Source organism: Homalodisca vitripennis, chromosome X (genome assembly GCF_021130785.1).
Source record: "Homalodisca vitripennis isolate AUS2020 chromosome X, UT_GWSS_2.1, whole genome shotgun sequence".
Lineage (NCBI taxonomy): Eukaryota > Metazoa > Arthropoda > Insecta > Hemiptera > Cicadellidae > Homalodisca > Homalodisca vitripennis.
This window is the reverse complement of record NC_060215.1, coordinates 58,280,517-58,303,991: the sequence shown is the minus strand read 5'-3', so window position 1 is coordinate 58,303,991 and position 23,475 is coordinate 58,280,517. Positions and strand designations below refer to the sequence as shown.

General features: G+C 33.3%; 1 protein-coding gene across 1 annotated transcript in view; it reads right to left on the bottom strand.

Moving 5' to 3' along the window:
* Nucleotides 1-23,475, bottom strand: part of LOC124369043 (protein O-linked-mannose beta-1,2-N-acetylglucosaminyltransferase 1-like) — a 50,170-nt gene that overhangs the window by 5,180 nt on the left and 21,515 nt on the right. Inside the window, 6 exon segments of the mRNA XM_046826728.1 lie at nucleotides 2,284-2,415; nucleotides 9,917-10,090; nucleotides 17,244-17,384; nucleotides 17,745-17,877; nucleotides 20,193-20,369; nucleotides 21,027-21,290. Of these exon segments, the coding sequence (XP_046682684.1) occupies nucleotides 2,284-2,415; nucleotides 9,917-10,090; nucleotides 17,244-17,384; nucleotides 17,745-17,877; nucleotides 20,193-20,369; nucleotides 21,027-21,290 (1,021 nt within the window).

Genomic DNA, 23,475 nt, shown 5'->3' with positions numbered 1-23,475 from the left:
GGAAAACTCAGGTCTACAAGTGGTTCGCTCGATTTAAAAATGGCGACATGTCGATTGAAGACAAACCTCGTTCTGGACGTCCATCAACCTCTCGAACGGACGAAAATGTTGAGAAAATTCGTGAACTTGTGCTCACCGACCGTCGACAGACAATTGAGGAACTATCAGAGAGTAGTGGAAACTAACTTAGAGCTCGGTTCAGCGAATTTTAACAGGAGATTTAGGACTGAAAAGGGTTGCTGCCAAATTTGTTCCTCGACTTCTGACTGACCATCAAAAGGCACATCGAGTTGAAACTTGCCGCCTTCTGAAAGAACATCTCGAAAATGATCCCGATTTTCTGGAAAAGGTAATTACTGGTGATGAGTCATGGTGCTATGGTTATGACCCAGAAACGAAGCAACAGTCAAGCCAATGGAAGTCGCCATCTTCACCTCGTCCAAAAAAATGTCGGCAAGTCAAATCAAACATCAAAACCATGTTGATTTGCTTTTTTGATGCTAAAGGCATTGTTCATTCTGAGTTTGTTCCTCCAGGTCAGACTGTCAACCAAACATTTTATTTGGAGATTTTAAGAAGATTGCGCAACAGTGTTCGCCAGAAAAGACCCGATTTGTGGCAGACTGGAGACTGGTTCTTCCACCACGACAACGCACCGGCACACACAGCCATCTCAGTTAGGCAGTTTTTAGCCAAAAACGGCATGGTTCCGCTGCCCTACGCATCTTACTCGCCTGACCTCGCTCCATGCGACTTTTTTTTATTTCCACACATGAAAAGAGGCTTGAAAGGTCAACGATTTGACAGCGTTGAAAAGGTTAAGAAAAAAACTAAGCTCGAGCTTGCAGCCATTTCTAAAGATGACTACAAAAAATGTTTTGATCAATGGAAATACCGTTGGGACAAGTGTATTAGTTGTAATGGAGATTATTTTGAAGGAGATAAGGTCGTATTGTAAAAAATTTGATAATATATCATTTTTATAAAATAATTCCGGTTTTTTTTTGGGTACCCCCTCGTATACTAGCTATGAGTTGCTAAATTATATGGCACAGACCCACTAAACTTTGTAAAAAGATACAGTTTCATAAATGTATATTGATGCTAATGTTAGTATTTTATAATTTTGAAATACAGTTTAACATATAGCTTCATAGTCCTGCCAATATGAGTACAGCTTGCTTTTGTAGAGTAAAAAACTCAGACTATTTAACTCGGTTTATGAGGCAGATCCCAAAGTCTAAATACCATATTTTAAATTGAATTTCAATACAATATTTTCATAATGTTATGTACAAAATCTATTTCAAAATCGTATCTTTGTAACAGACAAAAATTTGTTCAAATATCTTACATTTCTAATAAGAAACTTACAAAGTATCCATCAAAGACAATTAAAATACTGAGTTCCACAAGGATCTATTTTGGGCCCCTGTTATTCACCTGCTATATTCAGGGTATGTCTGAGGCTGTAAATAAAATTGATTTAATTAAAAGTCAGCTTTGTCTTTATGCTGATGACTCAAACCTCATAGTATCAGTAGACTCAACATGAACTTGAAGCAGCTGTTTATACGCAATTGTCAAGTATCAACAGTATGTTTTGGACAATGATTTAATATTGAACATAGAAACAATAAACTTTATGTGCTTTTCAACAAATCCAAATAGAAATGAATCTCGTGTTTTTATTTATAACAATAGTAATGAGCAACTAGAGAATATCAAAATTTCGATTTTAACCTTGATGTTAACCTTAGCTGATGATAAATATATTGACCAAATAATATATAGAATTAATTCTGGGCTGTATGCTCTATGACAAATGACATATTTGTTTTTAAAATTATTTTTTATGCCCATGTCATTCTCACACATCTTATGGTGTATGTGTCTATGGAGCTACTTCTTCTCAAAATCTTAATAGGTTTCTCATTTTGCAAAAAGAAGCAGTAAGAAATTACACCGACTAAAGAATAACTCACACTTGAACAAACAGTAATTATAACTGCATTTCTAGCACATCCATTCCGTACAGTGGGTCGGTCATATTAATAATTGGTGGATTACATTATCACTAAACATTTTCAAGATTAATTAAAAATACTTAAGTTGGAGTTTTGTTATATCTATTATGGGTTAAGAATGTTAAGAAAAAGGTAGAGTTCTAAAAATATAACTTAAGGGGTATATAATTGCTCTTTCCAATATACCTCCTTAGAATAAATGTGCTGTTTATAATTACCGTACTAAAAGGTTAAAGTTAAAAATCATTAAACTTACCTAAAAAGATCCAAATAGAGCCCTTGAGGCTTCATGTTAGCGGGGACAAATATACCAAAACATTTTGATATAGTCCTTAATGTTGTACAGTTGTTATAGTTCATTTCTTGATAGTATATTGCAAGAACCTTCCTGAAAAATTACATTTTGTATGAAAATGATATTACTGTACTTTAAATATGTAGGGATGTGTCTTTTTAATTTTTTTATTAGACAACATTTATTCAATACAAATTACAGACATGATATAAATATTATCAACTATTATTTTAAGTATGTTCTAAGAATACATAATTGTGTTTTATAATTACATTTCATGATAATGTGTCCACCCAGAATGTGTTGGCAGTTAGGGGTATGTGATGAACCATTCAGAATCCCTTGATTGAAAGAGAGGGAGAAATGTAATTTTATCACATACTATTCTTATATTGAAAAAAGTTTGCTAATAATTAAACTGTTACAACAGAAACAGATATTTTTCTATATTTATTTAACCATCTTAACAGGTGATATTTCACCACCACATCAGATGGACCAGGCTGCACAATTAGTTATAAGGACAAAAAGTGCAGCACTCTATGTCACCAGCTGTTGAGTCACTTTGGGTTGATCGATGTAGGTACATGAAGTAACTTTATTTGGCACATATGAGAGAAAGGTATCATACATGATCTACACGGCAAATGTTACAGAAAACACAGTTTTTTTTTTAATAATTGCTCTTTCCAATATACCTCCTTGGAAGAAATATGCTGTTTATAATTACTAAAAAGTTAAAATTAAAAATCATTAAACTTCTCTAAAAAAAACAGAATAGAGCCCCTGAGGCTTCATGTTAGCGGGGACAAATATACCAAATATAGTTTTGAGTATTGTATTTGCTTCATGAAGATCTTTCATTATCTACAATTAGAGTGGTGACCAAGTCTTTTGCGGACATTTCCAGACTTTGGTTGCCCAGTTATCGCTATAAAGGGCTACCAAATGATAAGGATCGGTATAATGATATAAGAGATTTAATATAATTATCCTGCAACCAACCAGTTTCGTCCAACTCTATACTGTGTCCTCTCAACTGTGGACCCTAAAGTATTATCCTTACTGCTATGAAGCATTTGTATGGACTAGCAATGGCGCTCCGGAATTAGTGCTCAGTTCAGCAGCTATGCTGGACCACACAATGAGAAAAATCTGCTATTTTCTAGCTCAAAAGTCAAACATTGAAGATTATGTAAGAGTAAATGAAAATACCAACTTCCAATAAAGTTATAGTTGGTATTGATAGTCTCCTGCCTTCTTTGATTGTACCACAGCACACTGTATAAATTGGCTAATCTAGCAACTGTGTCTTTGCTTTAATATTTATGTAGTTTTTAAATATATACAGTGTTTCAGAAAAGATTTTTTTGTGCTGAAAAACTTGTAAGTCATTGAAATGGTATGACTTGCAATATCACTGAAGGGTAAAAACACCAATAGGATGTAAAAATAATAATATTTAGTAATCTAATCAAACAAAAAAGAGTTATAATAAAATTTACTTAATTTGTTTACAAGTAGTGAAAAAATAACCTTGTTCACTCATGTTTGATCTTATATTGGTATAAAACTTAAGAAAAGAATGGATATTTGTGTTAGACAATAGACAATAGACAATAGACAATGTACTTTATTTGCAACAATCATAGAGAATGGCATTAGCGTCAAAAATATAACATCACATTATGAAGAACAAATATTAGTTGTGTCAATATTATTAACATGTTTATGTCAAAAGTTCTCCAAGATAAAAATTCATTTATGGAATAGAATGGGTGTTTCAACAGCCAGGTCTTTAATGTTTTCTTTATGTTTTCTTGGGACTTGATGTCAGCAGGCAGGCAGTTGAACAACTTCGCTCCCATATAGGATGGCTTTTCTTCAAATTGAGCAGAATGGTGTTGGGGAAGAGCGAAGTCTGCAGCATAGCGAGTGTTGTGTTGGTGTACGTCACGACGGCCACGGATGAAGTTATTCTCATTGGGCATATAAGTTATTACACTGAGTATATAGAGTGATACTACAGTTAGAATTGAGTGATCAACAAAAGCAGCTCTACAACTGTCTCTAGACTGCAACCCAGCTAGTGTTCGTATGCACCTCTTTTTTGTAAGATTAGGGTTCTTTGTATATTTGACGAACTAGATATACCCCAAACTAAAATACCATACCGAAGAAGTGTTTCAAAAAAGTGCATAATAAGCAGTTTTTTGCCGTCTGCACATCACTAATTGTCTTTATTCTTCGGATTTACATAAAAAGTCCAGAACTTAGCTTCCTGCAGAGACTGTCAACATGAGAGGTCCAATTAAGACTTGTGTCAATTATAACACCTAGATACTTGGCAGCTTCCTACTCTATCTATGTTAGGTAGAGTTCCGCTTCAAGCTTTCGTCTTCCCCATTATTAAATGTTGCGATTTTGTTTCATTTAGTACCAGGCTGTTCTGATGGCAGTACTGAGTGGCTACATTCAGTGCTATGTACGTTGACACTTCAAGTGGCTCTGTTTCCTTGTTACTTAATAAAAGCACAGTATCATCCGCGTACATAATAGTGGTAGCAAATTCTTGCAGATACTTAGGCAGGTCATTTGTAAAAAGTACAAATAAAAACAGGCCCCAATACAGAGCCTTGAGGTACGCCTCTCGAGTTTGTTAGCAGGCTAGATCTCACCGAACGAGTCATACCATTGTCCGAATGAACCAGCTGAACCAGTTGTTGTCTATCAGTCAAATAGCTGTCACAACCAACTCGCTGAAATTCCAGAAATTCCAAGAGCTTTCAGTTTTGTTAGGAGTTGTTTATGATCAAGGCTGTCAAATGCTTTACTAAAGTCTAATAAAACAGATGCACAGGTATTGCCATTTTCAAGTTGATCAATAATGTGTTCTATTAGACTAACTATAGCGGTTGATGTAGAACGTCCTTTGATAAAACCATGTTGCTGACTAGTTAGTAAATTATTTTCCAGGAGGTGAGTAACAAGACGAGTCAGGGCCGACCTTTTCAAAACTTTAGATATTGTTTGATATCAGCGATATTGGTCGATAATTACTAGCATCAGAGGTGCTACCCTGCTTGAAAAGGGGAATAACCTTTGCCAATTTAAGCCTTGTTGGAAACCTCCCTTCTGCGAATGATCGGTTTATCAGTAGAGTTATTGGGTCCGTCAGTTCCATTACACCAAAATTTCAGCAGCTTCGAAGATACCAAGTCAATTCCATAAGAACATTTTGTTTTTAAAGAAGATATGATCTTTATTACTTCGTCTGAAGTGGTAGGAAAGAGTGTTAAGGGTGGAACATTATTCTGAGCAGGTACAAGTAGGGGTGGTTTTGGATTAGCCTCTAGAGCCTTGTCTGCCGCTGTAACAAACCTAGAATTTAGGTAATCAGCGATCTGGGTAGAGTCAGTAATTTTCCCTAATACCGGATCCATTAATTCCTTCGGACTATGTGATATTTTTGTTTTCCTTTCATTATTTACTACTGCCCATAAGGCCTTTGACTTATTTTCTGCATGAAGAATTTTTGTCTGTTACTTCTTTACGCCTTAACTCTCTTAAGTCTTAAATCATAGGCTTTCTTTTAGAGGCAGTGTCTTGCTTATGAATCAATTGACCAGTAGTGTTGTATACAATCTGTGCTTGTAAAAAAACTTTACGTAGTCTTTCAGCCTCAGCATCTGTTATTTTATTTCTCCTTTTTTCTTTTACTCTAGATTTTTTTAGTGGGCAAGCAGAATTTATTATCATTCCCAAGGTGTTACTAAACAAATTGTAGGCTGTGTCTGCATCTATAGCAGTAATCAGATCTTCCCATGATTCTTGTTGTAGTTTTATTTTAATGTCCCTCATGTTCCTTTCAGAAAATTGTCGTTTTTTCAGTCATCTGGGCTGTTGGTTTTACCTGCTGGTGGTGTAGCGTACAGAGCTGTGCCGTATGGTCAGAGATCCCCTCATCCAAAACTTCCACTGTTATTGTTTCATCTTCTACATTAGTACACACACAATCTATTGATGATTGTGAAAAAGGTGTTATGCGAGTGGATGGAAGAGAAATTCTGAACATACCACAGCTTCTCAATATATCCCTCCAACAGCATGTTGTCTCTGTTAACGTTAGGCAGTCTATGTTGATGTCCCCCATAACAATTATTGACACCTCCATATCGGTACACTTGTATGCATTGGGATATAAATCTCAAGGGATTCCTCTAGGTTGCCTTGGTTTCTATAAATACCTGCAATGTACAGACACCGATCCTGAAGTTTTACTCTTATAAGGCCATTTCACAAACCATCTCTACACTCTTCACTTCAATAGAGATTGGATCAATTAGAGTTATTAGTGAGTTTTTGCAGAAAATACCCACACCTCCTTTTTTATGAAACTGCCGACAGAAATCCGCAATCAAAGTATAATCAGTCAGGTTAGTATTGTGCAGCTGGTCATTGCTCAGACCATGCTCAGTGAGGATTAGAATATCAGGCTCAAGTCGTTGAAGAAGATGAGTTATTATGTCAATTTTGTGTTGCTGAGCCTGTCAACGTTTTGGTGTAGAATTTTTAAGTGTTCCTTGTTCAATTGGGGTATGGTAAAGCTGTTTTTCATTTTGAAATTGCTGAGGCCGGTCTTGTCTAAAAAATATTTGTCCTGTTCATCTTCTTGCTCGTGGTGGGCTCCGCTGGCCTGATTCAGATGGAGATTGTTGGCTTATAGGAGGCCGGGAATTGAACGTGAATGAATTAGACTCAATGCAATCAGCATTCGGCAATTGATTGTTTGTCATGATCGAAATGTAGTAATCAATGTTTGTGGTGTAGAACTCTTCTATACTCTCATCTTTAGTTCGTGATCTTGCATTCATCGGAGGCTTTATTTACTGAGGCTTTAGCGACTCCGTGTGTGTCTAAAACGGACGTCACCTGTAAGGTGTTACCAATGTTCAGGTCCTGTGGATGCTTTAGCATTATTGTTACACATCTCAAATCCTTCTAAATTACACATGTTGTGGTTTTTATATTTTTGAGCTTGGAGAGACACACTAAAGAGGTTCTTTCCCTTTGCGTCCCGTCTAACTCCTGATTTCCTTTTGTTCCCTGAGGTAGACTTATTCAGGGTAGAATCTAGAGGATCATCTAGATTAAATGTTCTGATCCATTTTAGTTGCAACAACCAGTGACCGCAGTGCTATGCCTTATTGAGAGCTTAGAGTCATGTGGATAAAATATTCCAAATATTAATTTAGTGGAAGTTTATACAACGTTCCAAATTAATATATTTTATCTGAAAAATAATTTTACTAGATATTTTCAACTCACTTTTGTAGGACTTTAGTTTGTTAAAACCATGCAGATGACTTCAATAGGCCTTTTAACGATATGTTCACGTTTATATACATTTCATTGTTCATCGGTAACAATCAGACATTTATCAAACATTCCAAAAACTTGAAAACTAGATATAACAATTTTATTATATTAACAGGATTACTTTAATTTAAGTCGTTAATTTTTAATTTATATATAAACTTGAAAACTAAATACAACAATTTTATTATATTAACAGGATTACTTTCACTTAATTTGTAATTTATTTACTTATTTTTATCAAAAGATTTATAACTTTATAGTATAATCTACTTTGCAATTCTACCGTCTATTTGTTTACCATTCCACTTTGGCATTTACGAGTTTGTTACCTGGTAAACAGTCTTTATTTTTAAATGCATAACCACTATGAGGTCAAGGTTATCATAATTACAGTTCAATGTATTAGTTTTATTCACAATGTCACAACCTACTCAAAAGGTTGGCCATTGGTTGGAATTTTTGCAGTAATTAGTGATCTAAAATGTTAATACAAAAAGTACTCCATTGATTAAAGATTTAATAACTTGATAAATATTATAGTCACTTTAATATTATAACGCAATTAATGGTATACCAACAGGGTAAGTTTCATAATTAATTGTTAGTTACTTCAAAATTGGTTTCACCTATTTGACATTTTATTATGTGATACACAGGTATCCAGTGCAATAGAAAATAATAAAAAGTCACAGTGCCATTGATTATCATATAACAATATTTTACGAAATATTTTAAATCTTTTCGGGAGGAAAAAAGATAATGCGTGAGATTCCAAAACTATAATACCATAACATGCAGTAAATCGTAATCTTTTGTTATCTATTCGCTTGTAAATTTTCTTAAAAAATGAAGTCATAAACAAATTATTTTAAATATACGTCAAATATATGTCAATCTCCGGTAATGACATATTATATGTTTAATGTAACAAATATTTAGTCATATATATTTATTATTTAAAGCAATATATCGACAGAAAAGAAAAGATCTGTTATCACCACAAAAACTCCTTGTATATCATGAGCTTACAGTGTAATCTGAAGCCAAATTCACCACAAGGTTATATTTCACTTCAAAATCCCAGATATAATTTGTATGCTCTTCAGTTTGGTGATAGCAGTAGAATTGAAGAAAATAAGAGACAAGAGGAAGATGATACTTAATATCCAGTACCGAGCCAGAAATTTACCATGTGTCAGAGACTGCTGCTCATATGATGCAGATTTGCCATTGAAATCTGTTGTCAAAGGTGGTGGTCTTGAGGATGTAACACTAACTCTAACATCTGATGCTGATTGGACTGTGGTAAAAGCAGCTGTTTGACATTAGAAAAAAAAAACGCTGTTAGCTTGAAATGTTCTTAAAAAGAGGTGATATTAGAAGAAGTGTTATAGATAATACAGATGGAAAGATCTGTGTAATGAATCTGAAATTAACAGATCACCTCAATGTCTCATTTTGAAACGTTTGACATATAATTTTACTCTAGTAAGAAACATTTGTTATTGTAAAGTATCTCCATTTTGTTAGTGACAAGAACAAAATATTTGTGAAATGGAACAGCCTACTTGTGTCCTTGACTGAAAAGTTAATCTTGTTATAGTTATAGACCTCATAATCACAAGTGAGTATGAAGCAAAGGGATTTTTTGGCAACAATACATAATTAGTTATGGTTCAGTGGGTAGTATGCTTCCACAGAGAACAGTTGACATGCACTTAACAATTTTTCTGTTAACACAATTTAAAGGTAATCTACGTACTAACAGTACTGAGTTAGGTAAGAAATACTGATAATAACACATATTACAAGAGTGACACCTGGAGGGTGTTGTTCGTCATCTTCCTACCTCAGCATCACCAGATGATACTTACACTAATAACTAAACAATTACACGTAGGCCTAACCGTCCACAAAATATCTAAAAATAATTAATAATTTCTAAAATAAGTTTATTCTTAGCTCTAAGAGTCATTACATTTAATTTTAGTTTATGATATAATTTTTGTAAGTTAAAGGTTATAAGTTAAAGATAATTATGTAATGTAAATGTAAATTAAAGTTAAGTTTTGACTTTACCTATGGCTGTATTGTGACACTGTCAATGATTATAAATATCCCTATGACAAATAAAGATCTATTATTATCATTGTTATTTATTAAAGGAATTTTGGTCTACTCTTAGTCAAAACATATCCCATGTTAGTACACTAACCCTGAAAATTCCTGAAGCATTCTCATCACCGCTGCATTGGTACCTTCTTGACAAAGGTGAAGATCGGGGTCTGACAAATGAAAAGTTGTACTTTCTTGTATTAGGTTTACCAGTTGTTGAAAATATCTGTCTTTTGTCAACTCTTGTGGTCTCTCAATCCAAGCAGATACATCTCTGGAACAAGTTTTTCATTATTTTAATTAGTAGGTTTATTTTAATGTATTAAGGTAGAGAGGTTCTGGAAATACAGTTATCCTTTGTATTTCTTATGTATGTTCTTAACTATTCTGATTCATACTCAAAGCCAGTTAGTTATTCGTTACATAAGTTTATATGAATTACAATAATTACAGTGTATGTAAAAATAAGCCACATCAAATTATCTAACGCTTTTCAGTTGTTCCCCAGAACTGAAGTTAATTGTTAATATTTGAATAATCCATTTGAGGTGGATAAAAGTTGAGAACATTGGTTTTTGTACACTTGAGGTGTAATCAGTGCCGGTTTTAGCACTACTAGCGCCCTGGGCAAGCTTTCTAATAGTGCCCCCTACCTGCAATTCAATTACATACGAAAAAAGGCTACCGGCGCCCCTTTTTTATCCGGCGCCCCTGGGCAGTCGCCCAACCACGCCCTACCCTAACACTGCTCCTGGGTGTAATCCATCTGTTGGAATCACAGATATATTTTATTCATTGTTTCAACAGAATTATAAGTGGCTAGCTTAGTGGTTGGGCCTTTAATAAAACTGTGGCCATCTGCAAACTGTATTAAATTTTAATTCATATTGAAACTAAAATCATTTATTTAAAGGATTAAAAGTATTTGAACTACTTTTGATTAGTGAGATTCTTACATCATAACAAACGTGATGTAATTTGGAATAATATTTAAAAATTGTAATTTCTTGTTAAAGTAACTTCTATATTCATTCCTGTCACGTATGATCCAAACCAACTATGAAATATCCATGAATATCGTAGACTTTAATTTTTGGAGAATGATGCCATGTCTTGCGCAACTGGATAGGTAACAGATAAACCCAATACTTCTATGAGAGTCATCCAGGGTTTCAGAAATCATTTATCTGTTGTATTTTATTGTATGTCATTCTGTTATAGTTATGAAAGTGCTGCTTTGTCAAAAATACTTTCTGGTAGATAAACAATAAGCCTATAATTTAAGGGTTCATGGGCATTTCCTTTTTTTGATTGTTATGACAGGCATATTAAAAAACTATTGATGTGATTGGGAACTATACCAATGAGATATTAACAAAGGGAGTCAAAGGTTTTAGAATGTACGGATGATGGTATCTCATCCCAGCCTATAGATGTTTTTATTTTTTTATATTAATTTTTTTATATATTATTCAGTTGTAAGATTAAAGAGGATCAGTTTATTTACAAAGTTCTTTTTTTTAACTATAATCTATATTGTCTTCATTACGTTTCCACCATTTTTAATCAAATTTAAATTTTACATATTTTTTTATCCATAACAACTTTTTAAAATACTTACAATTTTAAAAATATGTTTCAAAGTCATTATGAAAACTATATCTAGAGGTTTCATACAGTTCCTGCTTTCTTTTACCAATATGTGCAGGTATGTAATTTGTTATGGAAAAATGCAATTTGTTACGTATCCACTTCCTTCCCGTTCTTCTCAACATTTTTTTTTTAATAGAGCAGCATTTAAAAACTATTTTTAAACTTTTTCAAGGAAATTATGAACACTGTCATTACTATTGCAAGTGGACAGACATTCTTTCCAGGCATGATGTAAGGAGACAAGGGTATGATCTTGCGCATACATCAGGCGGAGGTGACATCAGCCAGTTAGCAGATCTGAATGTTACACCGTGCGGGACTATCCCATTCCAAACGGACACTGTTTAGTTTAATTTTATATGATTAGTTCTTTCAGTTTAGAGATAATGTTTATGTTGTTTTTGGTTGAAAATAAAATGTACTTAAATTTATAATGTTCCAGACATTAGCAATGTTTGTTTACAGCTTACATAAGAAAGTGATATATAAATATTTAGCGAAACAATGAATTCAACCTTGTTAGAGGACATACAAGGTAAATATAAAAAGCCAGAATTTGTTTAATTCAACTTAAAGATGAATATTTGAGTAGTCTATTTACAAACACGGCCAGGTCCATTTTACAAAAATTTTCAGGAGAGAGCAAAAACTGTTTCATAATGATTCAACATACTATTAAAGCTGGTTTTTTTTGTATGAGTTGAGATCTATGACCGAAATTAAAATTATACATGATGTATTACAACAAACAAGTGGCTTATTAGATATTTAGAAAATAAAAATGGACGTGGCCGGGTTTGTAACCAACTTTTGGACCTGGCCGTGTTTGTAACAAATTCAGGCTCTTTATCAAACTTATTTAACTAGGAGCATTTTGTGTTAATATTGTAACTAACATGAGTGTGTTTAGGCGTTTAATTAAAACAAAACCCAAAATCAATAGTTCAATTGAATTGTAATATCAAAGTTAATAAAATTGTTTTTAAGAAAATACATTACTGACAATACATTAAAAAAGAATCAAAATAAAAAACAAAGCACTCTAATTTCTTGAGTCAATGGTTAATAGAATAGATTGACCTTAAGTAGGCCTATTAAAGTCTGCGCTGCCATCGTTCACAATTTCTATTAATTCTTCTTCATGTTCGTTATTAACCATACATTCACATTCGTTTTGGAATTCATGGGGTTTTTCGGGAAGTCCATCATTTTTGTCAATAATGTCCTTGTACCACTGTAATGATCCTATCTCATGCCATTGATTTCCATAGTGATTTTGTAGAAGCTTTTGAACGTCCTTCAACTTTGCTGATTGGACCTTCACTCCAATCTTGAACTGAACAGGATTGATCATTGACAGGTTCTTGCCTGGTTTGTTAACCTTAAGAGCTTGAGCAGTGTCATGTAAGTACGTCATCTCACCTTGAACCTTGATACATTTGGGCTTTCTGTGTTTAGTCAGAACTAGTCTTCTTATACGAGATATTTTAAAATGGAGGTCCTTAGTATCTTTAATATACTCCTTTGTCTGTGTTTTCCAGTCAAAGTTTTCCCAATGTTCTCCCATCTTTTTCACTGTACCATGACCTGAAAATGATTCATGGTATTCTTCAACTTTGACAATCTTCTCTTTCTTGTTTATTTCTCTTTCAATGCCACCAAAAACCCTGTCACTGGGCATAAATGAATGGCCTGTAATGGGATATATAATTTCCATCCTATTTATATTTGCTGGGCTGCGGTTAAACCAAAATAAACACATGGTCAAAACAATACTGTTCTTATTTTGTCCACCGCAGCCGTCAGCTACCAAACGTATGGTATGAACACTGTCAAATTCTCCTTCTGTTAGCTTACTATCAAGCTCATGGAAGACTGCTGATGCAACCTCATTGGGTGACTTGCACATTTCATTTTCAGTCCATGTGTAAATAGAAACTTTATTTTTGTCGAGAGCATTCTTGCCACAAGATGTTCCAGATACTACTGTTAAATTATAACAATAGAGTTGTCGTGAATAATAACAAATCTGATCTGGCAACTTGGGCAGAGGTAAATTTTTCTGCATATCGAAAGATATTATGTACAAACCTGGATCCTGTTGTTTCAAAAGTGTAAAAAATGCTTTGGCTACTGTCTTATGGAGAGTCAGCTGAGTTTTTAGAGAACCTAGCTTTACTTCCTCTTTTTCTCTTTTAATTGTCTCACTTAGCTCAAGACAAGTAGAGCACACATCTGTAGAAGGTGTTTTAAAACTTAAATTAAACTTTGAAACAAAGATGCTTCTAAACAGAGACTGAGTTACTTTTTTTTCATGTTCAACAGAATTCTGATACATCCTCCACATTTTTGCGATACTTAGATCTGAATCAAGGTACATTCGTCTGCAGTTTTTTCGAGAGTAATGTGATTCGAGTCCATTAAATTGTTTAATAAAGCCAATAACAGATTCATTTTTAGCTTTGTACTTGGAGTCTTTCCGGAAACCTCCTCTTGTTTCGACTGGTATATCAGACCCTTCCTTTTTAAAACGAGTAAAAACACCTTCTACTCTGTGCTTGGTTATTCCAAGAATTCCCAAAAATGCTCTTCTGCAAACTTCAATTCGGTTTCCAACTTGGTTTTTTACAAAGTATTTATATTTAATGGTTTTCTTACCTCTGTCCCCAGATCTAGGGCGGTATCGGACTGGTGTTGAGACACTGCAGTATTTTAAGATGAAAGCATCCTGGCTCATCTTAGTTCTTACGGTATAAAATGCAGCATGAAACTCCTTAATGTCTACCATTGTCAGTAGGCTGCAGTTCAGACACTTTCCTCTGTGACCACATGTTGGGTAGTTTGGTATGGCCTTTGGGCTGTACCTAAAAAATACAACAACATTTTTAGAAATGTTATCATAACAATTGACGGTTATGTTAACTAACATAATTTTAGGAGTAAAAATTAGGATTATACTATTTAGGTCATATTATTACTATGATGTTTAACTGTATAACGATGAAGTCACTAACCTATAAAATAAGTTTCTTACCTTTGCAGTTTCTGTTTGGTAACTTTCCAATTCTCTGGTTGTCTCTGCTTTTTTCTTGCATTTTCAGGTGAACATAAATCAACATTAACTTCCATCTCTTAATAGTCTAATGTACCATTAATTAAATTCGTGAAATAAAAGATGCTTTCTGGAGTAACGGTATCACAGTGACAGCAGAAAGAAAACACTGACTACTGTCTGAGGTCACGTGACTGGAATACAGCTCACCGATTGGCTCTTGTGGACGTGGCCGTATATGTAACCAAGTGCGTTTGGACCTGGCCGACTTTGTAACTCACTCAGATTTTCAAATGCATTTTTAACACATATCTGGCCGTTTTTGATATGAATAGACGTCAGAATCTGATTCCCAATGAAATATACCATAATATCCAATACTAAACTCATGTTGTGAAAAAAATGGACGTGGCCGTGTTTGTAACTAGGCTACTCATTTATTTTTATTGATGAGTAAAATACCCATTCAGATTACACATGTGCATTGAATACATGATGTCATGCATGTTATACATGATGTGAATATTATAATATTTAAATAATTTAATTCCTGCACAAAGAATTTATAAAGATGAAATAAAAAAAATAAACAAAAGTTAAAAAAAAAGGCTTCTGTTTTCTATGATCTAAGGAATTTTAACATAAAAAATGTTTGTGTCAGTGAACGTTTGTGTACTATTTAGAGATTTATTTTCCACTGTCAATGAGAACATTTATGTTGTAATCCCCACCAATATAATTTTTTTTTGTATTTCTATCTCCCTCTCTAAATAGTTCATTGATTCAAAACTGGATACAATTTTAAAACAATCTGTATTATTTGGAATCTCCATAAATAACTATGAAAATAAATATTTAACTTTTATCATATTTTCAAATTAGAAGTTTTAATTGATATCCACTCAATAATATCTTCAATTACCAATTCATATACATCATTTCTTTTTTGAATGTTGTATTTTGTTCAACACACACTACACATTCATATATTGTTCCTTTCATAACTTCCTGTACATACTAAAATGCAGTACTGCAGTCCATTGTATCCCTCTTGGCTGAAGGTTGTAGGTGGAGGAGTATAGTAGGGAAGTTATAGCATGACCGGTGGGATGCGCGTGAGGAGTGGAGGAGGTGAGTGCGTGGGGGCACAATCTAGAGTAGGGGAGTGAATACGGTGCTACTACCCCTACTGAGAGTTTTCTGCTCCCGGCTCATAGTGGTGGCGGGAGCCGAATATTGTAGTGTTTGCCAACATTTCTAGACCCTTATGTTCTTACCACGGTGGTCTTTTATGATGAGCAATTTAGTATAGGAGACCTTGAGAATATTTGAACATTTCTAGACTCTTTTGTAGTTACGGCGATGGACTTTTATGATGGGGAATTCAATACAGGAAATCTTGGAAATATTGGGACCGGATGTACGTGATCTTAATAATGACTATGTTCTGCCGAAATTGTGTTCATAGCTCACCCTTCTTAATGAGTTCGCAGTAGAGATACCTGGTGGTAAGAAAGGGTTCTCATAAATTGGGAAGGGGTAGGAATTTATATTATTCTTTATCTCCAACGACGACAACAGTTCAGAATTGTAATTGTTACGCTTTGTTAGCCATTAAAATTCAATTTATCATATACTAACCGTGTAAGCTTAAGGATTTACGCCTCTACGACACGCTGTTGAACTTTCTTCAAATTTATAAGTGTGTTGGTTTCTGCTTCCCGTTTCATAAAATGGTAAACATTTGCAATCACTTCTCTTGCTTGGCCATGTATAACCTTTCTACCTCCAATTTTACTTTTTACATTATGATCCATCACAAACTCTTTACTTAAAACGTAATGAGCACAACGCAATTAATTCACAAATTGTATTACAACTCGTGAATTGGCACAAGCGAATGTTTTGTGGGCGGCACGTATAGAAGACTGGTGACCGAAGTTCACAAGGCTAAACACGGCAACAGACTGAGCCACTCCACCCCCCACCACTTTAGTTCCGTCTTTGCCTACGAAGTCACCGGTCATGCTATAACTTCTCTACAATACTGATTTCTAAGCTTCTGTAGAGGCATCACCAGAGTTTGTTGTTTTGTGTGACTGCCCTTTAATGGTATATGCTATCATCCTTCTGATCCCCTCTTTTCCTCTTCTATTAAAATGCAAGCTATGGCAGTTGTAGATGTGGCAGAATAGCAGCTTTTCAGTTGATCTTCTGACCCTATGAGTAAGGTATTAAATTAAATTAATTAATTAATTTAATTAAATTTGTCTGTTTATAATTGTGATTTTTTCCATGGATTTTTGAAAAGTTTTATGTTTTATAAATGTGGACAAGGAAATACTTTTGTCCATTTCAAAGACTAACCATAGCTTGCTGCGCTCACTTGTTTCCTCAACCTAGTTTCCCAGAACAAATTTGAAGATTAGTTAGATAATCCACTATTCTGCAGAATAAATTGGAATGCTTATAATTTTTTCATAGAGAATTACATAAGGCCCGCTCCATTGTGCAAACTATTAAGCTAGCTCATCTAGTTTTCTTACTTTGTTGTACTATAATCTTCTTTGTTAATAGAGATAAAATGAACAAAATCAGTCTTAAACTAACTGTCTAACTTAAAGCTATATTTTTTTAAACTATGAAAACATACCAGTAGAGTACTTGAATTTAATTTAGACAGATAATAGATACTGCAATAAGTAATTTCTATATGTCTTACATGTTAGTTTCTCTGGGATGGGTGAACAGCTGATACTGTAAATCATCTGGAGAAGAATGGAGGAAGTCAGAAGGGCGACGTAGCACTCTTGAAACATCAGGAAATACGATGTTGCCGCTAACATCCCATCCAAGAACCGATCTGTAATATATATTTAATATCAAACGCAACATTTAAATATACACTTTGTATACACCTAGTTTGTAATTATGTGTTGGGTTAGTTATTTACCTGAAGAAGAGATCAGATTGTAGATCTCGAAACATAGTATTAGTGATTCTTTATAGACATGTTACACTGAGAGACATGTTATGGTAGAAGAAACTTTTTGTTCCATCAAATCAATTTAAGCATTCCTCAAAGTTTTGATTTAGATCCTCTAAACATTGTCTACATTTAATAAATAGTATTAATCAATCACATCCTAAAAAGTATGAGATTATGAGTTTAAGCTTTAAGACATAACATATTAAAATAAAAAAAAGGAGTAAAGTAACTTACTGTTGGCTACAGCAAGAAGAAAAATTTCCTTCCAGGTACTTATCAAATACACTAACTGGAAGCAAGAATCCTAGTCCTGGAAATTGATCAGACCTATAGGCAAGGTGAGGGTTGCTAGAAACATTCTTGTACCCTGAAAACACAATTCATAGTTAGTGATGTTCCAGGGTAGTCATACTTTTTGGTCACAAGATAAAAAGACTGAAAGGCCACTTTTCAGCCAAATTGTCAGTTGATACGGATTTAACTTTTATTTATATGCCTGATGGGTTGGTTTGTTTTAATAGTATGAAGCTAGAAAATATGATTTGAGGAAAACATAATCATTTAATATGTTGAACGCTTTTTATATTCACCAATTTTGGCCCCGCTGAAAACTTGCATGCCTGATAATCAATTTCTTTCTTAGGGAAAACATTCCTCTAATTCACAATAAGCTTTGTTATGTGTTCATGTAATATAAATTAGATCTCGGCTCCTGAACTACTAGTATCTACAACATCTTGGGAGTTAAGTTTTAGCTTCTAAAAGTAAGAATGGGCTCTTAATATGTTTTTGTCATAAATACTATACTTATACTGATAAAATTGTAAGCATATAAAATATACTTTATTTTGTTCTGTGCCTTATAACCATGTAGGGCAACTAGACGACCAAAAATGAATTAAAGAAATTTAAAGGTTTTGGCCACCTAGTTATGTAACATTGCACAATGTGTGGGCACATGCCCTTAAAAGGTGTTTAGCCAATAAATAGGCATGTAATTTTTTAGTTGAATAATTTTCTTCCCCATGTTCTAATAATATATTACTAGTAATATGATATCTTTAACTTAAATTACTGATCCTTATAATATTGTTTATAAACTACAAATATTACAAACATTAATATTTTCTAAATACAATGGTTTATTTCTTAATTTTTTCAGATAATAATAGTAAATTGTTGTTTTTAGAATATAATATGATAGTATATTTTATTACATAACAATTTTGCAAGTTTAAATGCATTAACACTTTATCAGTATAATTACACAAGTAGATTCTTTGTGAACTGCATGACATAATCAAACTAAGTTTGTTCAACTGCTATTACATTTAGTTTGTGGGTAGATTTAAAGTCTGATAAATATGTTTCTTGGGATATTTTATCTTGAACCAGATATATATTGAATTTAATGGCCAACCAAGTGTAGCAAATTATTGTCATTCATAAAAATAAATAAATAAAATAACTAAAAATATTTTTCCTTCTCTCTCTGAGTAAATGAAAAGTTCTTTAAAATAATTTGAAATCAACCTTACACGAAATTTATAATACTTATATAGAACTGCCTCTCTTGTTCAGTACTCTTTCTTACTTTCATCAATAATAATTTAGTTGATAAAAGTAAAGCCAAAATTAATCCTGTATTTTACACCTCTGCATTATGTTGATAAGCGACCTAGAGTGCTGATAACTAAAGTTCTAGACCACAGACACTGTTACAACTCATGCTGTCAGGTTGTCATCACTACTCTACACTACACTTTCTTCATCAGAGTAGCATTCCAACAATCTACTCTTCAGTCCAATCAGTTGATCTTACTAAAATGATGTCTCCTGCTGCTATCAAAATACAAGTACTTCTAGTAATATCACCCGGTGCCTTAGTCTCTGCCAATTCAAATTTTTCCTGCTACACAATTTATGCCTCTCTTTCCCTTTGCTGTCTACAAAGGATCCATTCCTCTTTACATCTTTCCTACAAATAAGTCTTCCTAGGCCTTACAACCTCCCATAACTTTTCCTCCTTGCATCTTTCAACAAGGACGGGTCTCCTGCAAACTAGCTGATACGGTGGGCTATGTGGAAGGCAACCTGCAAACTGTCCTTCACATCCAGGAGTGCTCTGCTAACGACACTTCTGGCTGACAACATAGAGCCACTGACAGCATTGGAACCTTCCTGAAGTGGTATTGCTAATTTATTTTCAGAATTACCTAAGACATATTGTTATGAAGTTATTGTTATTGTGTAGCATAAGTACCGTCACACATAGCACCCGCAGGTGTGTAACACAGTCAAGTAAATTCAATCATTCAACAAGTTTTAATAATTGTTGTTGGTAAACAAAAGAGGTTGTTATTGTTCAAATTCAAATTCAAAATTTCTTTATTCAGACATGTAACAGATTACAAGAATAGCGTCACAATAAATCTCAATATGTTATAGGTAGCATGTGATAGACTAGAGTACAAATGTATTATTTGCTGAAAAATGTAATTTTCTAACTTAACTGGTTATTCAAAGCCTTAAGATTTCATAGGGAACATTATGTACGATTACACGTAAAGCAATGGTTCTCTATGCAGACAATACTGCCGTTTTTAAAGCTGTTTTAGATATAGGTTATTATTCTGCAACAGTACTAAACTCATAGCATTTTAATAATACAATCAAATTTACCATTTGGATTCCAAGCAGAAATAGCAAAAATCGAATCATCCTTCTCAAGGAGGAAAGCAAGTTGAGCCATGTAGAACAAAAAGTCAGGGGAAACTATTAACCCCTCATCCAAGACTATGACATACTTCTTGTTGGGAAACCTTTTCCTTACCAACCGCAGCCCCTGAAGTATGTGTTCTGAAAATTAAAAATATTTCAATAATTACTAGTTTCTCTCTAAAACAGTAGTTGTGATCACAGAAGATGTTAAAATTCAGGAAACTATTACCCAGTTACAATAGTTAACAATTCATTGTGTATATTTAAAATTAAATTATTGAAATTGAAATGATCTGTGTGAGTACATGCAGCTTTAAGAGTTTATTTCTATTAATAAATAAATTCATATTTTGCTTTTCAATTTATTGTCAGTATTTAAATATATTTTAATACTCTAATGATAAACAATTTTGTTATTCATTTCTGATATTGTACCGTGAACATTTTAATAGAACAAAATATATATATATATATATATATATATATATATATATATATATATATTTTAGCCATTATTTGAGATTTCCACATTAAAATTTTGTAAAATATCAAGGTAGAAAAAATAAATGTAATACTTTACTATTGTTAATGAATGGTTGAACAGGTTGGATAATGATAATCTAGGAAAGAAAAGAGATCCAAGTCACTTTTCCTGGAACCAATCAAAGATCTACGCCCTTGTTCAGAAGCAAAGGGCACAGTTTTATTCTGAAAATATTTAAGTATAAAAATGGGTTTTGTTGAGAAATTTTTAAGGCAATTCTAACTGATACACAAAATAGAAATCCTGATTACCATTATTTGCTGTGGAGTTGACAGGAATTGCCTGGAAAGAGAAAAGTCGTACAAGATCTGCCATGTCAGTTTCAGTCTCTGGGTAGAGTACTAGGACACTGGGACTGTGGATGCCTGGCTGATGTATTAGAGTCTGCAGCGTCAGAGACAGAGTACCCAATGAGGTACCACCGACTACTATGATAGGTGTTGAGTACACTGCATTCCCTATTAAGCTGCGGTTCGTCAACAGTGCAGGATATATTGCCTCATGTTGTGCTATCGCTAAAAAATAATGCAAATATTACCATACTTAGATTGATGAACTAAAAAGTGTTCTAAATATACCAGCTTTATATACATAGCAATAAAAAAATTAATTTTAATTTTTTCATTTTATAATGAAAAAATTATAAAATATATTTCATTGAATTTCTTATGAGGTATATTGTGTAATAAATAGATCACCAATGTTATACAAGAAAGTTTGATATACTACTTTAATTCAAGTTTATTCAAAATAAAGTCCAGGGAATCTTTTAATAATGTTCTTATCACGTATTGCACTACATTATATGGGACATAAAAAACAGGGCCATAGTCAGATCCTAATTTCTTCTTTTACTGATGTTTCAAAAAATACATTTCTCTATTACTTTAGTATCATCTGATGGACAACAACATCATACCTGGTTGATAACAAGTTTGATTTATCAGGTATTTAATTATAATTTTATTCTAATATGAAACAAAATTTACAAATGTGTGTTGGACTGTGGTTTAACATTCAGTTCATTTAGATTTATAAGAAAACTTTTATGTTTGCTTATTTAAATAAACAGTTTGATAACCCAGAAAATATAATTTTTTTCCAATGGTTGCGACTAACATTTAGGTTCGTTTTTCTACCTTACGGACAAAGCAGGGAATATCGTTAAGAACAAAAATTATATATTATGTATAGACAATATCTGTTGTACATATATCAGTCATAAAATTAATGTCTTTGTATAAACTATCATTAATATTTCAGCATTAGCCATTATCTAAAAGGCCTTAAACAAAAATATATGTAATTCAAGTCATCTGCTTGTTAATTTTACATGTAAATGATGTATAAAACAAACACTATAGTCACAATTTATAATACTGCCATTCACAGACTTTCACTGAATTTAGCATGATGCAAAGATATTACAAAAAAATTCTTCTATAGAATATAAATCAAGTCACAGGTTGTTCAGTGAGTTGTTTTGCCAACATAGAAAATGCCAAATAATGTAGTAAAACAAAATCAGTATGTAGGTCCAGGAGGCCACCAATAACAACAAGGAACATATATTATTGTAGCCAATAGACTTATAAGGTATTGCCAACATATATAAGGTTTACTGATATGTATTTTCATTAAAAACAGCTGTTTATTATAAACAGCTGATTTTATTGAGTATTGTGTTGTTTCTACCAGTAGAGTTAGTAAATAAACAACTCATGTTTACAGTTTCTTCATTTTTTACATAATAATTGGCGATGAGCCAAAAACAGAAATGCCATGTCGGAAACAAATGTTAGAGGATAAAGTATCCGGCAGACGTTTACATTTCACTTGCAGAGGAGAGTTATAGAGATATCTTTCACAGTTAGTTGTTACAAACTTGACACTACAAGACAAGTTATCAGCAACTCATGAAATCTGGGAATGGTCTAGACATCTGCAAGAGATGATTGAACAAGGCACACCTGTTAATATTACATCAGAGATCGGCTACCATTGTGAAGTGGAGGAACTTTATTTTCAGCTCAGACATAAAGTTGATACATATCAGAAAAAAATATCACCAGATCTGGTAATAACACAACTGTGACTACCCCAATTTCTACATGATGTTGAAATAACTCCACTTCTAGCATTCATTTTACCCCCTTCAACGATGAAGAGACTTTTCAAAATTGTATTAACCATTTGGAAACATTTTTATACATTAAGAACATCGAGGAAGAAGAATTGAAAGTTTACCTCTTGTTACATACATTAACACCTCTCCTACATCAAAAGTTATACAACCTCTGCGCACCAGGAGATCGGAAGGAGAAAACTTGGAGCTTGTAAAACTTTTGGGAGATTTCATAGAACCGTAACCTAGTTTATGCGGTAGACAACAAATTCATTTTTAAAGTAAAATAAAATGGGGAAACAATGACACAATTCGCCTCTGAACTACAGAAGTTGACAACAAATTTTGAATTTAACTGTAAGTGTGGTGAGTCAGTAGCAGAATTGTTGTTAAATTTACAACTCATTTGGGGGTTAAAAGATTCTGAAATATGGACTAGGTTACCACTAACTCTGTGTGACCCATGAAAGTGAGAAGAGTTTTTAAAGAATCTAGGAAGAAATTATTAATGATGATCACCTTGTCCACTTCAACCCTGATCTACCCTTGGTCCTTGCTACAGATACTTCTCTAGT